The following is a 14,920-nucleotide window of genomic DNA, read 5'->3' as shown; positions in this document are numbered from 1 at the left end:
CTATTTGAGGCCGAATATTCGGCTAAGCTCAATATAAAAACTAAATACCAAAATAAATTGGATGTATCAAACTCACTGCCACTATATAAATAAATATATATAAATCAAAATAATAATAAATAAATAATAAAAATAAATGGTTTGTAGGCTATTTTTTGGTATAAAACAACAAGTAAAAAACGTTAATTTCTCCCGGGTAGAACTTTTAATACCCTCCACCATGAATGAAAGAAAACATTTATAAACAAGTAAGCAAAGGCTATAGTCAAGCGAGCCGACCATTTGATACCCTATAACACTACTATTTGCGGTAAAGTTTCTGCTGATCTGAAACCCTATTGACTAGAATGAAGTTTCCCCTAAGAAACATATCTACTACATAATAAAATCAAATGTTGAACCTAATTGCTCCTCTTTAATCATTACAGCCAGAATTTTCCAAAAACATTCTATCTCAAAAAAATCATCGGTGTTTTACGAAACGGATGATTCTACTACGTCAAATACCTAATTGGTTCTTTTGGAAAGAACAGAAATTTTACATTCATGTCATTTGTGATATCGGTGATTTTGGTATTTTTCACACAATAAACCATGACCCATGACCATCCAAAATGCTAGGCCATAAGTGCTTTTCTAACGTTTCAAATTTCGTACTGGAAGATCCTAATGGGTACTACAATCTATGGCAAAATGTTGGTATGCAGTTCCAAATCTTCGTATAGCCACCATATAACGGTACCTCCCTACATTCGGTATTTTCGTGGTTTTAGCGACATTATTTACCGGAATTATTTAAAATTTCGTATTTGAAGTTCGTAATGGACACTACAGCCTATGACAAAAATTTTTGTATGCAGGTCCAAATCTTCGTATAGCCCCATATAACGGTACCTCCCGATAGTCGCTATTTTAATGAATTCAGCAATATTATTCCCCGGAATCGTTTCAAATTTCGTATTGAAAGATCTTAATGGGTACTACAACTTATGGCAAAAAAAATTCGTATACAGCTCCACGTCTTCGTATAGCCTCCATGTGGCGGTACCTCCCGATACCCCGTATTTTCATGATTTTTTGCGACATTATTCACCGTAATTGTAACAAATTTCGCATTTGAAGTTCGTAATGGGAACTACAACCTGTGACAAAAAAATCGTATGTTGGTCCACATCTTTGTATAGTCCCCATATAACGGTTTTCATTTAAGTGAAGTTTTCGAACTTTTTTTTTTGAAATTTTTCAATTTCCTTCGAAATGGTGGAGGGTATTAAAAGATCGGCCCGGCCGAATTTAGCTGCTTTTTTACTTATTATTTATAAAACTTCTAAAATTGGTGGTGCTTCCTTTCTTTTAATTCTTTGAATGGGGGACTAATTGATTTGTTTTGACAAATCAGCTGAATACCGTCTGTTTACTTTTCGCATTTTCCTGGCTAAAGAGAATAAAACTACCTTACTCTCTCAGAAAGATGTTGCTGGACAATTCCTGCAGGAAGCGTACCAAGACACACCTAATATGACAAAAAAACTCACAATATTACAGAAAAGAATTCACATTTTTATTAGCATCTTTTCATGCAAATTTTCTGAATTGGTGAGAATTGTCAAAATTCGTCCAACCGTTTTTTGAGTTATAAGCGGTCTAACTAAAATCCCCTTCTTTGAAAGATGAGATTGTATATAATTTTCTATATATGCGATATCTTGGATATCATGTATTTATAATTTTGCTTGAATTAAAAATATTCGCGCTTTAATAGAATAGTTAGTATTTTTTTACATAAAAGTTATGGTCTATTTCACCCGCTAAATACTATTCGATGACCATCAAGCCCAAAACTCTAGCCACATGCTAAATTCCGCTAATTGCTCTATAATTTTGAAATCTAGACCAAATGCAAAGTACATATTTCTATTTTGGTCCATTTCAACCCCTAAAAATTTTAACTGACAATTTGTCGAACATCCCGAGTGCGACAGGGTGAAGCGAAGGAACCACAACAGTTTACGATGGGTGATATTGCAAATATCATCCGGAACGCTAAGTCAACCAAAGCGTTAGGCCCAGACGGAATCTCAATGGTAATGCTGAAACAGCTGGGAGTCGTGTACCTAATGAAAGTTCTCAACCTCTCGCTAGCCACCCACATAGTGCCCGAAGTCTGGAATATGGGCTGGGTGTTCCCGCTACTGAAGCCAGTCAAGGAAGCCAGTAAAGGCGAATCGGACAGACCGATTTCGCTTTTGTCGCCAGTAGCTAAGACTCTTGAGGCTTTACTCCTCTTTAGCATTAGAGGAAGCTATCTAGTTGCCAACCATCAGTACCATCAGTACAGTTCCGTCCACAACACAGTACCACAATAGCATTACACACCATTTCCACACATATAAGTAGAGGATTGAACTAGAATCCTATCATAGGCATTTGATAGGTCAATCATGCCATACTGTAGGAGGACGTGAAAGAGAACCACCCTCCGACCAAGTTTGAAACGTTGTGTGGACGCCAGTCGTACGTGAAATTTCAGGAACAAGAAGTCCAAAGCCTGTCCCCAAGGTGGGGTGATATCTCCGAAACTGTTTAACCTCTACCTTTTCGGAATTCCTCGCCCTCCAGTCGGCATAGAGATCGTAACGTATGCGAATGATTTTACGATCATGGTGTCGGGCCCAGTAGTCGATGACATATGTGAAAGGCTGAACCCCTATCTCGCGGAGCTTGCCGTATACTTCCACGCGAGGAATATGAAAATATCCGCCACGAAATCAACGGCCACACTCTTTACCACATGGTCTGCGGAGATGAGAAGACAGCTGAATGTGCAGGTCGAGGGGAATTTAATATCGACCACGAACTACCCCATGATTCTACGGGTCACATTCGATAGAATGTTCACATCGTCCGCGCAAGCCACAGCTATCTGCGACAAGATGAAAAGTAAGAACAAGGTCCTCAAGGCGCTAGCCGGCAGCACTTGGGGTTCAGACAAGGAAACCTGTTTGACCTCTAATAACGCGATACGCAGTGGAAGCACATCCAGACCTGCCAGAATTCTGCCCTGAGAACTGCGACAGGGCGCCTTCTTATGACACCAGTAGACAATCTACATGAGGAGGCGAAAGTCCATCCCTTACGTCTGCATAATCATATGCTTCCGTTGCAGTACCTGCTTGGCTGTTACCGTGGGAGTCATCCCAATCATCATATGGTGGATACAACTCCCCCACCCAGGCGTGTCAGGAAGGACATACAGATCTAGAGAGGGAGGTCCAACGCTATGAGAGAGAACCTCTAGATCAAGAAACCAATCAGACAGGTCTGAGTGGCATTCATACCGATGCAGTCGCGGATGCTATCAGCAGTTATAGAATGAATGCACGAATTGATGAAGATATGCGTGACGTCTGCCCGGCGTGTGATACAGGTCCGCACAAACAATTGCACAGCCAAACCTACCCAACTGACTCCAGAAGATCTCTGGCTACAGCCAAATTTTTAAACCAGAAGCTTGAACAAAATTATTCAACAACAATAATTAGCTGCTATTCTGACCTTAAAACCATCTCCATGCTAAATTTCATGAGGATCGGACCATAATTGCAACCTGTAGCGTGATTACAAATTAACATGGGCAGACAGACGGGCGGATATACCTAGCTAGATCGACTCAGCTCGGCGAGATAGGAATTATATAGTTTCCTATGTCGTGAACCAATATTTCGAGGTGTTACATTATATATATACTCCCAACAAATGGTGTTGTAAAAGTAAAAAGTATTTTAATATTAGAAAAAATCAAATACTAGGAAGATCAGTTTTCAAAACACCAAAAAATAGGTAGAACCGTTATATTGATACAATACCAAATCCAGAAACTGTAAAGAAAATTCTTACTACAACTCTGAACTCCATTACAAACTCTTAATACTAAACTATTTTGTGAAAAAGGTGACTTAAATTAACAAAATATTGGCGAATAACGGTAGGTACCGTAATAGCTGCCCTAACCTGCTAACCCGTTACGAACTACAAATACCAATTTTTAGGAAATATTTTCAGAATACCGATAATCCGAATTATATGGGGGCTATAGTAAAACTTTAACCTATATAGGCAATGTAATGTCACCGGGTGTTGAGCAGGTTACAAACTCTAAATGGAATAATTCCAAGTTTGGCAAAAATCATCAAAATACCGGAACCCACTGTTTCGAGAGGATCTTGAAATATGCAATGAAATTGACTCTGTACTTCCTTTTCATTCCAAATGTCAGACTATTGAGTTCCTCTCGAAAGTGAAACAAGCTAATAAACTCATAAACATATGATCTTCGCCTCAACAAGCAAAACTCAATTATTAATATATTTAAGTTTCATTGATATTTGAAACTGGAATTAGTTCTGTCAACTTTTTCTAAACAGCCAATGGGTGAGTCGCCCAGTAAACTTTGGCTACCACTGCCCAGGAGACAAACCTTCTAGTTTTCATCATTAAGTTCTATGTGCCCCACGGTTGTAGAGTAGTTCATCTCAAGACTTTCAGGCGCCGCTTGAGGTGCAGTGTTATTAAATAGAGGATTGCACACTTTTTCGACAAATTGTATGTAATCATTTGCAGATGTAGTTTCATCAAAAGTGTAGTTTTTTTGCAGAAAAAGTATTAAAATAAGAGTTCTCACTTTTCTTGTAAAAGCAATTTCCCGCATACACATCATTACCCGATGTTGTGTTTATAGTCCACCAAATGCGTAAAATAGAATAATAGACAATTTAGTGCCAACCTTGCTTTCCAAAATACTCCAGACACAATAGTCCAACGGATTGGTATCCGGAGATTTTGGTGGCCATTGTGCGCTGTAAATGAAGCGAGAAGCCTCATTTTATAACCATTCTTGGTTGGTGCGTGCTGAGTGCGATGGTGCTGAGTCCTGTTGGAATGTCCAAGGTCTGCGGCCAAAATGTTTGCGTGCTCAAGCCTTTAATACACCCTCCAGAATATTTTCGCAAAAATATATGCCGCATTTATTTTGATGCCACGGTCGATTAATACGAGCGGAGGGCGACCATCGGCTGTTATGGCGGCCCACACCATCACCATGGCCTGCGCTTGAGTTCTGGTGGCCAACCGAAGGTGCACATTTTTAGCTTACCTCTTTGGCAAATAAAAACGATCATTTTGTTTGTTTATAAACTGCTGGACAACGAATGTTTTCTCATGGGAGAAAACCAAATTCGGCAGTTTACCACTTTCGGCCAAGCGAAGCAACTGTTTAGCTCTTTCAAGCTCATTTCTCAATATTTGCGAATGAAATATTGCGATATGTTCAGCTCACGAGTCATTTTTCGGCCACTGTGACGCGGGTTTCGATCAAGTCGCTTCTTTACTTTTCGAACCATTTCTGCTGATGTTGCGGTTTTCTTCCGTCCACTTCCTTGTCGTCGGGCTACGCTACCAGTATCACAGCAACGAGCGATGGTACGAGACACAAAAGATTTATTCACATTTAAATGCTGGAGTGCTCTAACGATAGCCACTTGTGGTTTTCCAGCCAAATACAAAGAAATCACACTATCACGCTTGAATTCCATCACGAATAACTTTTTTTCTGGAAAATTCCAAGCAAAATGCTTTTGTACGCTTGTAAATAATATAATGAGCAGTCACTGGAATAATTCTAACAACTGTCGGACGAGTGGCTTAGAAATGACAGCAGTCTCAAGTTTCAACTAGAAAAAGTCTGCCAAGTTTGGACCAAATATCGTATACAAGTTCCATCTGAAAGTAATAACGCCCGCTCGACTTATGTCCTTTTCTTACTGGATTATCAAATTTTTATACCCTCCACCATACATAGTATGGAGGGTTTATCAAGTTCGTCATTCAGTTTGTAACTCCTCGATACGAAATGTTATATTCTTCATCAGCGTACTATTTATATAGGCCCACAATATCGTATATCCCCCGTATAAGGGCACCTCCCTATATTCGGTATTTTGATGATGTTAGCCACATTTTTCAATCGAATTGTCTGAAAATCCACACAAGAAGTTCCTTCTGAGTACTTCATCCCCTGGAAGAGAATTATCTATATAGGTTCAAGATATCGTATAGCCCTATATAACGGCACCTCCCGATATTCGGTATTTTGATGATTTTAGTCACATTTTTCAATCGAATTGTCTGAAAATCCAAACAAGGAATTCCTTGTGAGTACTTTATCCCCTTAAATAAAATTGTCTATATAGGTCCACAACATCTTATATCCCCCATATATCGGCACCTTCCGATATTCAGTATTTTTAAGATTTCAACTGAATTTTTAATAGATTTTATTTATTTTATTATTATTATTATTTTCGACCCGGCAGAACTAACTGCTTTTTTACTTAGATTTTGCACATAGCTTCTTCTGTTTGCACGCATGCCAAGTTTGAAGGTGGTCTATTATATCGACCAATTATGTGACATTTGTAAACACTCTTTTTCAATGGCATAGTTTCAACTTTGGTATTTGAAATTTAGGTGGTTATACCTCTTCCCCAAATTTATTTTCATAAGTCCACATTTTCATGTAAAGGAGACGGAGGCATCAATTTATTGCTCAATTATCAGGGTTAAAGATTCTATATGTAAACGCACTTATAGTCAGATTTTGAAATAAATTTTGTATTAGAAATTCGTAATGAAAAGCAATCAATCTGGCATTATCTCAGCTCAGCAAACGTTTCATTTTCTAAAATGTAAAATCGTTGCCGACTTTGGGCCTATTTTATTATCAAGATATTTCAATCAAATTTATAATACCCTTGACTAGAAGTGGTTAAAACTCAAAAATCATTTGATTTGTAAATCAAATATTTTTCTAATTTTCAGTTAGTAATAATGTCTAAAATACATAAAATCCCTATGTTTTCTGTGCCTGAACGCGGCCTCAGAAAACATTGCATATTTAAAGTTTCTTTTTATAATTATTTTTTGATTATTTCTTTTGACAATTGTCCACTATTATAAATTGAAACAAGTAAGCATAGACTATAGTTGTGCGGGTCCGACCATGTAATACCCTACAACACTACAATATGTTAGAAGCCCCCTGTCCAAATCCATTTTAGAAGATTTCGCACTGCCTAAGTATTACCCTTAGCAATTTGACCAGGGACATTTGTCCAATATTTACGCACTGCGTCGTGTCATTAGTTGTTCGGGTCCATTTTACAGCTAAATATAATCCAATGAACAACAAAAATGCTAGACTTCTTCGTTGTCCTTAACTCTCTTCTCAGGCGTGTCGATTGGCTTCAATTGTGTGATCAGCAATTTTTTTTCAGTTTTTGGTTCGTTTGAACCCCTAAATATTTTGCGATCATCTACAAATTGAGACTCATCTATATGATTTGCTTGTCTGCAATTATGTTGATTTCGTCAACGAAATCAACATAAAAAGTCAGAAGTTCGCCTTTTGTATATTTCGGATATCGCCTGTACGTAATGTTCTTATTTTTTCACACAAAAGTAGTGATCCATTTTACCCGCTGTCCTAAACTCTAACTTCGTACGATATTTCGTGTCCTTTGGTTTCTATTTGTGACGTTTATAACGGCTGCAGGATCAGGAACATTTTTAGTTGTTGGCCCATTTCAACTAAATATATTGCGGACATCTTTGAAAACAATTGGCCTAGCCCTTCTGAGCCTAACCCTACCCTTGTGAAAATTTTCGTGAGGATCGGACGATAACTGCAATCTGTATATAATAACCCCAACCTGTGTTGTAAGGTGAAAAAATATTACAAAATTTACACTTCAATATTATAAGTCAAATTTAAATAATCACATGCGATAAAAAATATGAAAAAAATAAAAAAAAATGTCACAAAATACAACAAAATCTATATTAACATCAATACTGGCATCTTTTAATGCCAAGAGGTCATTCTGAATTGACAAAATTTGTCAAAATCGGTCCAGCCATTCTTGATATATAATTATTTTAGCTAGCATTCCCTTCCTTTGTAAATATGTATTGTACATATTTCGCTACATATATCCGATATATTTACTATCGTCATCTACGTAACGGTCAGGATTGACCTGTTCGTCTATTTGTGATTTCGCTGGGATTAACATTTGATTTTATTTAACACAAATGTCATGGCCTTTTTCACCCACTAAATATTAGCCGATGACCATAAAAATTGGAAGGCTTCTGCCCAGCCCTAAGCTCTAGCCACATGCTAAGTTATGCGTCGATTGGTCCATAATTGCGACCTGTAGAGCAACTGGAATATCAGGAAATTTTTCAGTTTTTAGTCCATTTCACCCCCTAAATATTATGCGATCATCTCCAAAAGAAATAGGGTTCTATTCTGACCTTAACCCCACCTCCATTTTCAATTTCGTGAGGATCGGGTCATAATTACAACCTGTAGAGTGATTATAAATTAACATGAACAGACGGACAGCGGACTTACATAGCTAGATCGACTCAGCTCGGCGAGATAGGAAGATCCATATATACTTTCCCATGTGGGAAACCAATATTTCGAGGTGTCACATAATTTTTGGCCCAATCAAACTTATAATACCCCCAACACATAGTGTTATAGGGAATAAAAAATTAAATTGATCCTAATTCCTTTAAATTCGACTTCTCTATTAATTTTACCTGAAGAACTTGCATTGTCTCGATCATGCTGAAGGACTCTCGCTGTCAAAAACGTAAATTTCAATGGAACACTTACCATGTCCAGTGTTATATTTTGAATATAAGGCCTGCAATTGACCACTATTTGTTACTTTTTTTAATTTACTTGACAAGTTTAACGGTTTATTTTTAACTTTTTTGCAAAAGAATGATTTGTAACCGCATATGCTTCTGAAATCAGCAATTAACCCGAACCAGGTTATCTAACAATTAAAAATTCAGATAAATTCGATAATTTTGATTCAACAGGATAAAATAAGTATATTTTTTTTCGGTTTCTTTCATATTTTTATATACTATTTGTATCTATATAAGGTATTGATTATTGTTTTAACTGTCAATAATATACAATAGTTAATATTAGAACATTATTTAAATTCTTAATTTACAGTCACATACACAGACATAAGCATGTAATAGACACAATATAATTTAAACCAAATTATCCATGGAAATAGGTAGAAAGAGAAATAATATAAACTCTGAACTTATTCTCAAAATATAACTAAATCAAAGCAATTGGGAACTAAGAAAAATATTAAAAATAACCAAAAAATGTTTCAAAAAGATATACAGAGGCGGCATTTGCCTTGGGGTACTGCGTCCACTTCAAATTCAATTGGTTAGAGTCTGGTTGTTGGCTCATTGCGTGTTGTTAGCACAATGGGCTATTGGAGATATAGCAGCAAATGAAGTACGAATTTAAACACATGTGTAGACCGAATTTCTAAGCTTATCGTCTGACATTGAATTATTCGAACTCGTACTGATATCGTCTTTGTTTGTTTTGGTTTTAGTTTTCTCTAAAAGAACTATAACAAGAAAGTGATAAAAGCTTAATGGAACTATGCTACTATTCGAATTGTGAGAGTTTCAGCTGCAAAAGTGGGCGTATCTCTAACGAGGCTTTGCCTGCGGCATGGTTTCACCATTAACGCCCACCCTCATGCAACGCACTCTCATCGCATACATCACACATGAAACCCCATATGAAACTCTTAACACATTGGAGCATCTAATTGTTCGGCCAACAGTTGATCTAATGGTCGTTCGCCAATCAAACGGAAGAAGAACAGATGATCCAAACATTTTAGACTTATGGAACGCAAAGCCGGTAATCGGAGCAATAACTGAGCGAACCTTCCGTCATCACCTGGATGTTCTGTACGGCAGTGTTCGTCCAGGCAGGCATATATTTTTTCGCGACATCCTTCAACATCCTTGCGACACTTTAGGCCACGAATGTCAGGGTTAAACAGAATAATGGCCTTCAAGCACGACAATTCGGAGCGATCGATATTCAAACGTTTCATTTTGATACTTAGCTCGGATAGAATGCGATCGAATATGGATACAACATTAGCCTTGATAGCACTGTTGCGGTGATATGAGAAATTTTGATTAAGGAAGAGCTGTTGTGGCTGGCGCACAGGCGAACGGCGTCCAAATGAACTGTCATGGCCGCCTCCTGGCGTTGCATACTCAGCATCCAACGAGTCTATACTACACCAGGCCACATTGGCTATCAGCAACTCATTCCAGCCGGCCTTAAGCAGCATAATTTGATCCTCCCGCTGCAAGTGTGTAAAATGTGGTGTACGTCGGGCATACTCGACCATTTGGAAGAGCTGTTTGTTGACCATTTGACAAAGATGCGACACCGCGCCCTTATAATCAGCCTGAACCATGGAATTGCTGCCGACTCTTAGGAATGGCAGTACATTATCACCGCTTAGTGTCTCGGCCTTTTGTTCGGCCTCAATGATACGTTCAATAGTAAGATCACGCAAGGAGCTGCTTGGCTTGAAGTCCTCGCCACCAATGCCACTGCCACTTATTCCGCCCAAGCCACCGGCCCGTGCGTTGGCAGCTCTCGTGCCGCGTTGGCGCTCTTCCTGCACTGCCTCGCGTTTCATTCCACAAGCTAAACACTTCTGATAACGGCAATACTGACAGCGATTTCTCTGGCGTTTGTCAATTATACAATTCCTGTCCTCCCGACAGGCATACGTCAAGTCTTTACGCACCGTACGCTTGAAGAAGCCCTTACACCCCTCACAACTGTAGACACCATAGTGTTTACCACTGGCCCTGTCACCGCATATAGAGCACAAATGCTTCGAACCACTGAGTGGATGATTGGGAGGGTACTGTTGTTGTAGCTGTTGTTGTGGCGGCGTAGTCTGCAGCATTTGGTTCTGATTGTTGGCAGCAGCAGCTGCCACAGCATTCATTGCCTGCAAGTCAATCGCACCAAAGGGACCAGGACTGCCAGGCTTTGGGGAAAAATTTGATGCATTGTTTTCGTTGAGTAGTGAAATATCCGGTTTGATTTCTTGTGGTGACATCGGTCTCATCCGAAATCCGGAATGGTCTTGGTCATTGTCCATTTTGATCTGTTCTTTGTTTGGCTGCTCGCTCTTACACTCTTTCCTGTCCTTTTGGCTGGATGCAAAACGAGCTTTAAAATCTGCGAGTCACTACTCTACATTAATCACTCCAAGTTCGTGTGGAATATCGAATCTAGTCTCAATTGTTGAAGTCGTCGTTCAATTTTTTTCATTAACAAACAAAGAATGTCTCTACTCCGCCTGACTAATGAATGAAAAGTTTTCGCGTCGACATTTTATTTTCTCACGTCTCAAATTCACCATAGGTAAATTAAATTGAGTGCGAGTATTTCACCACACCACCAACAATGCACAGTTGTATTAACGATATGACAGCGATGCACAATTTGGTCTGGTTTAACCCTTTGCTGTATGGGAATGCAGCCACAGATACTGCATCAATTGTGTGGTGCAAAAATGATATCCAACAAATGTCTGTATTTGTTTATGTGTCAACTTTGCAGCCGGATAATTATACAAATAAATCGCATCTGTGTTTTACTTACATTGTGTTTTTATGGAATGCTTTACTTTTTTATGGGTGCGTGTAGATGCTGCAAATTGGAAACCAATAACCATATTTTATTGTTTTGCCACAGAACATAAATTGTGCGTACATTTCCATGAAACAAATTTTAATGTTGAAAGTTACATAATGTCAATAAATTATTATGAAAAAATTGTTAATAATAATCCTTGTAGTACAAAATTGTCTATATAGGTTCTCGTTCTGGTATGGCCCCCATATAACGGCTCCACCCACTTTATTGTATTTTGAAAGCTTTTACTACATTCTCCTACCGATCTCACTGATATTTTCAGTTTAAAGTGAAATACGTTTAAATGCAGAAACTTTTATAAAAAAAAATCTTTTCTTTAGCTAATGATGGAGTGTATTTAAAGTTCGGTCCGGCCGAGCCTAATGTTTTTTTACTTGATTATTTATGTCAACAGACATATAACACGTCTATTAATAAGGTAAATTGCCGTATAATCCAAAATTTGCCCAATCAAATGTTTATATTATTCCTGTTTTTATTTCTCATAACCAAAAAGACAAAACTAAGATCGGTATTGGCCAAAGTGTATCTACAGAGTGAAACGGAAAGACCAGATTTTGTCTTATTTTGCTGTCAAAAGGGAATTTTTTATAATATATATTTTTTGATCAAAATAATCTGCATAATTGTTGTAATATAAAAAAAGCGAACGTTTTTTTCTAGCATTTTCATCCATTATGATGGATTATCACGAAAACTGTTTACAGCAAAAAATTAAGGCCTGGATTCACTTAATTAATTAATTTTGGATGTGGTTATTTTGCAACAATGTCGTTGTCTGTAAATTACAAAAAATGCAGAGCTGGATATACTTATTTAGTATGAGGCTTCCTATAAATAGCTGCACCATTTTATTCTTACAGCCATGGTATAATAAAGAGAAGGTGAAAAAATTGCAAGTATGGGGGTCTACCTGTTTGGCTTGTAATGTCAGAATTATCAGAATAAAAAATCCAAACCACTTGTTGCATTGATTTTGAATAAATAATTGAAAATCAAAAAACTGAATGAACGGTCAAAATTTCTTTTGAAAATCATCTTCTTTATATCTCTAAACATTTTGAAAACATTGGAATTTGAATATTTTCTGAACATCTTTTTTATTATTGTAAAGAATACACACACAAAAACAAATAAAGTTGAAATATTAAGTCAAGAAAATATAAAAAAAATAAAACCATATCTGCATTACAAAACATTTTACCATAGTGGGGAATATGAATATTTTCGTACGCTACGTAATGATGTTAATTTTTAATTGGTTCAGTATATGTCATCATATGTTTATTGTTACTAGTCACGGCGCAATAATTTGGTGTTACACAAGGTTTTCAAAATCGAACGAAATGTCAATAATTTGTGTACGTTTTCCTCACAGTTTCTTATATAATTTGCACTATGATTCCAATCACAATTGCTGTTTTGAGAAATCGTTAATTGTTAGCCATTTTCGAATCCGGATTTATTCATCCAGATTTACCTTTCAAAAATATATATCTTTTTACTTAATTGCTTGGTGCTTATTTTTCAATGTCAATTTTCTTCAATTAGCTTTGTTATAGCTATTTTGTATTATCTTTTGTTTGAGTAGGTAAACAAAACAAACCTCATCCAACTTTTAAGGACATATGCGTCATACCAAAGCCCATATTAAGTCGACCAAGAAGACTACAATGCTGCCTTACTAGCCGGCCTTATATAGACTATCGCATGGTAAAAAATAAAAAAGATATTGTATGCCCAAAATATACAGACCCGATCATAGTCCCTAAACTCAACTTGCTCCTCCTAATAAATACAATAATAAGTACAATAAAGATAAGGTAGACTAAGTTGGAAAAATTTGCAAGTAAAGAGGCCGGCCTGTATAAATTGTAACACAAGAATTACTATCAAATAGAATGCAACAAGTTGTTTATTATAAAAAAAAAAAAATAAATAATAATAACAACATTGGCTTTGAATTAATAAACAAAAAAAAACGCGAACATTAAATGAGAGGTCAAAATTTCCCTTCAAAAGCATGTTCTATACTTCTCTAAAGATTTATATCGCCATTAAGAGTGTAAATTTTGTCCACAGATATTTTGTAATACGCATTTTGAATACAACTGAATTTGAATATTTTCTGAACAATTTTCATATAATTGAAAAGAACACACACACATGGACAAATTAAGCCAGGCAAATGGAAAGCATTCAAACCGATTGGTAGCAATGCCCCACCAGGATTTCATTGTACCATGGTTGTAGCTGCTAACGAGTAAATAAATGCATGGTCTGAGCGGCATTGAGGCTTTCACACATACCCGTTTATTTGTGATGTTACAATTTTGGCTTGCAGTCCATCAGGGGTTAATATAAACAATAGACTTCAAATTTGACTCTTGTCTTTAGTGGCTCCCTTTCAATTCACCACACCTGATATTTGTTTATATGCAATACAGCGGCGTCAAAGAACAGCAACAACAACAATACTTGAAATGCATTTCAACAACACCACGTCCATTGATTAGCACAATTTCTATTATTCAGCCAATAATGAAGAACAAATTTACTCACATTCCGGCTTGATCAAAATCTCGTTTGCAGACTCACGAACAGAAAACTTTAATTAACTATTTTAACAGACTGCTTGCTGCTTTCCTTCTGTAACACTGTCAACAATAACTACTTTTAGAACTGATTTATCGATTTTATGAGATTACAAAATAAATACAGCGCTCTGTTCTCAGCGACGCAGGTTCGGTTTGCACAATGCAATTGCAAATGCAAAAACAAACTCACCACTCCGACTCAACAACACAAAGAACAAACGTCAAAACAAGAACAATGTTGCCAATATAAAAATAGGTTTTACATTGATTGGGCTTCCATGAACACAATAAAAGCGTTTGTCGACAGATGTAAGCCCTTAGCCAATGTCCGTGAATTTAAATAAATTTTGATTTGCATTTCGATTATTCAATATGTTGACTAATTATGAGAGAGGTTCCGAAGGAAACATGTGATCATTTTTGGAAAATGTTGAAAATGTGAGTTAGAACTGCAATAATGTAAAAGTTTTTACTACGGCAACCGACATTCCCTCTATGATATCGAAGAAAATTACAAGTCTCGTAGATTCTTACTAGTACTGGAATAAAGCATAATTTTGCAAAAAAACATATGGCCTGTTCCAGAACTGCAATAATGTAAAGCAATGACTTAAGCCAGCCAAATAAGCGCTTTATGTATTCCCAGCTTAAAAGTTTTTAGTACGGC

General features: G+C 37.0%; 2 protein-coding genes across 2 annotated transcripts in view; both read right to left on the bottom strand.

Moving 5' to 3' along the window:
* LOC101887563 (alpha-actinin, sarcomeric) overlaps window positions 1–14,369 on the bottom strand; it is a 65,222-nt gene extending 50,853 nt beyond the window's left edge. Inside the window, exon 1 of the mRNA XM_020035511.2 lies at window positions 14,219–14,369. The gene's annotated coding sequence lies outside the window, so the exon portion shown is untranslated. The remainder of the gene's footprint in view (window positions 1–14,218) is intronic.
* Window positions 8,934–11,498, bottom strand: LOC101887949 (protein ultraspiracle). Its single transcript, XM_005179903.4, has one exon. It carries the CDS (start codon window positions 11,094–11,096, stop codon window positions 9,705–9,707), a length of 1,392 nt encoding a protein of 463 aa, XP_005179960.1. The 5' UTR covers window positions 11,097–11,498; the 3' UTR covers window positions 8,934–9,704.
* Window positions 14,370–14,920: the final 551 nt, after the last annotated feature.

This window comes from Musca domestica, unplaced genomic scaffold (genome assembly GCF_030504385.1).
Source record: "Musca domestica strain aabys unplaced genomic scaffold, Musca_domestica.polishedcontigs.V.1.1 13, whole genome shotgun sequence".
NCBI classification, from domain to species: domain Eukaryota; kingdom Metazoa; phylum Arthropoda; class Insecta; order Diptera; family Muscidae; genus Musca; species Musca domestica.
The sequence above is the reverse complement of the archived record's forward strand: the minus strand, read 5'-3'. Positions and strand labels throughout refer to the sequence as shown.

Excerpts from the sequence above, each read along its gene's own strand:
- LOC101887949 (XM_005179903.4), bottom strand. The coding sequence starts at position 11,096 with ATGGACAATGACCAAGACCATTCCGGATTTCGGATGAGACCGATGTCA.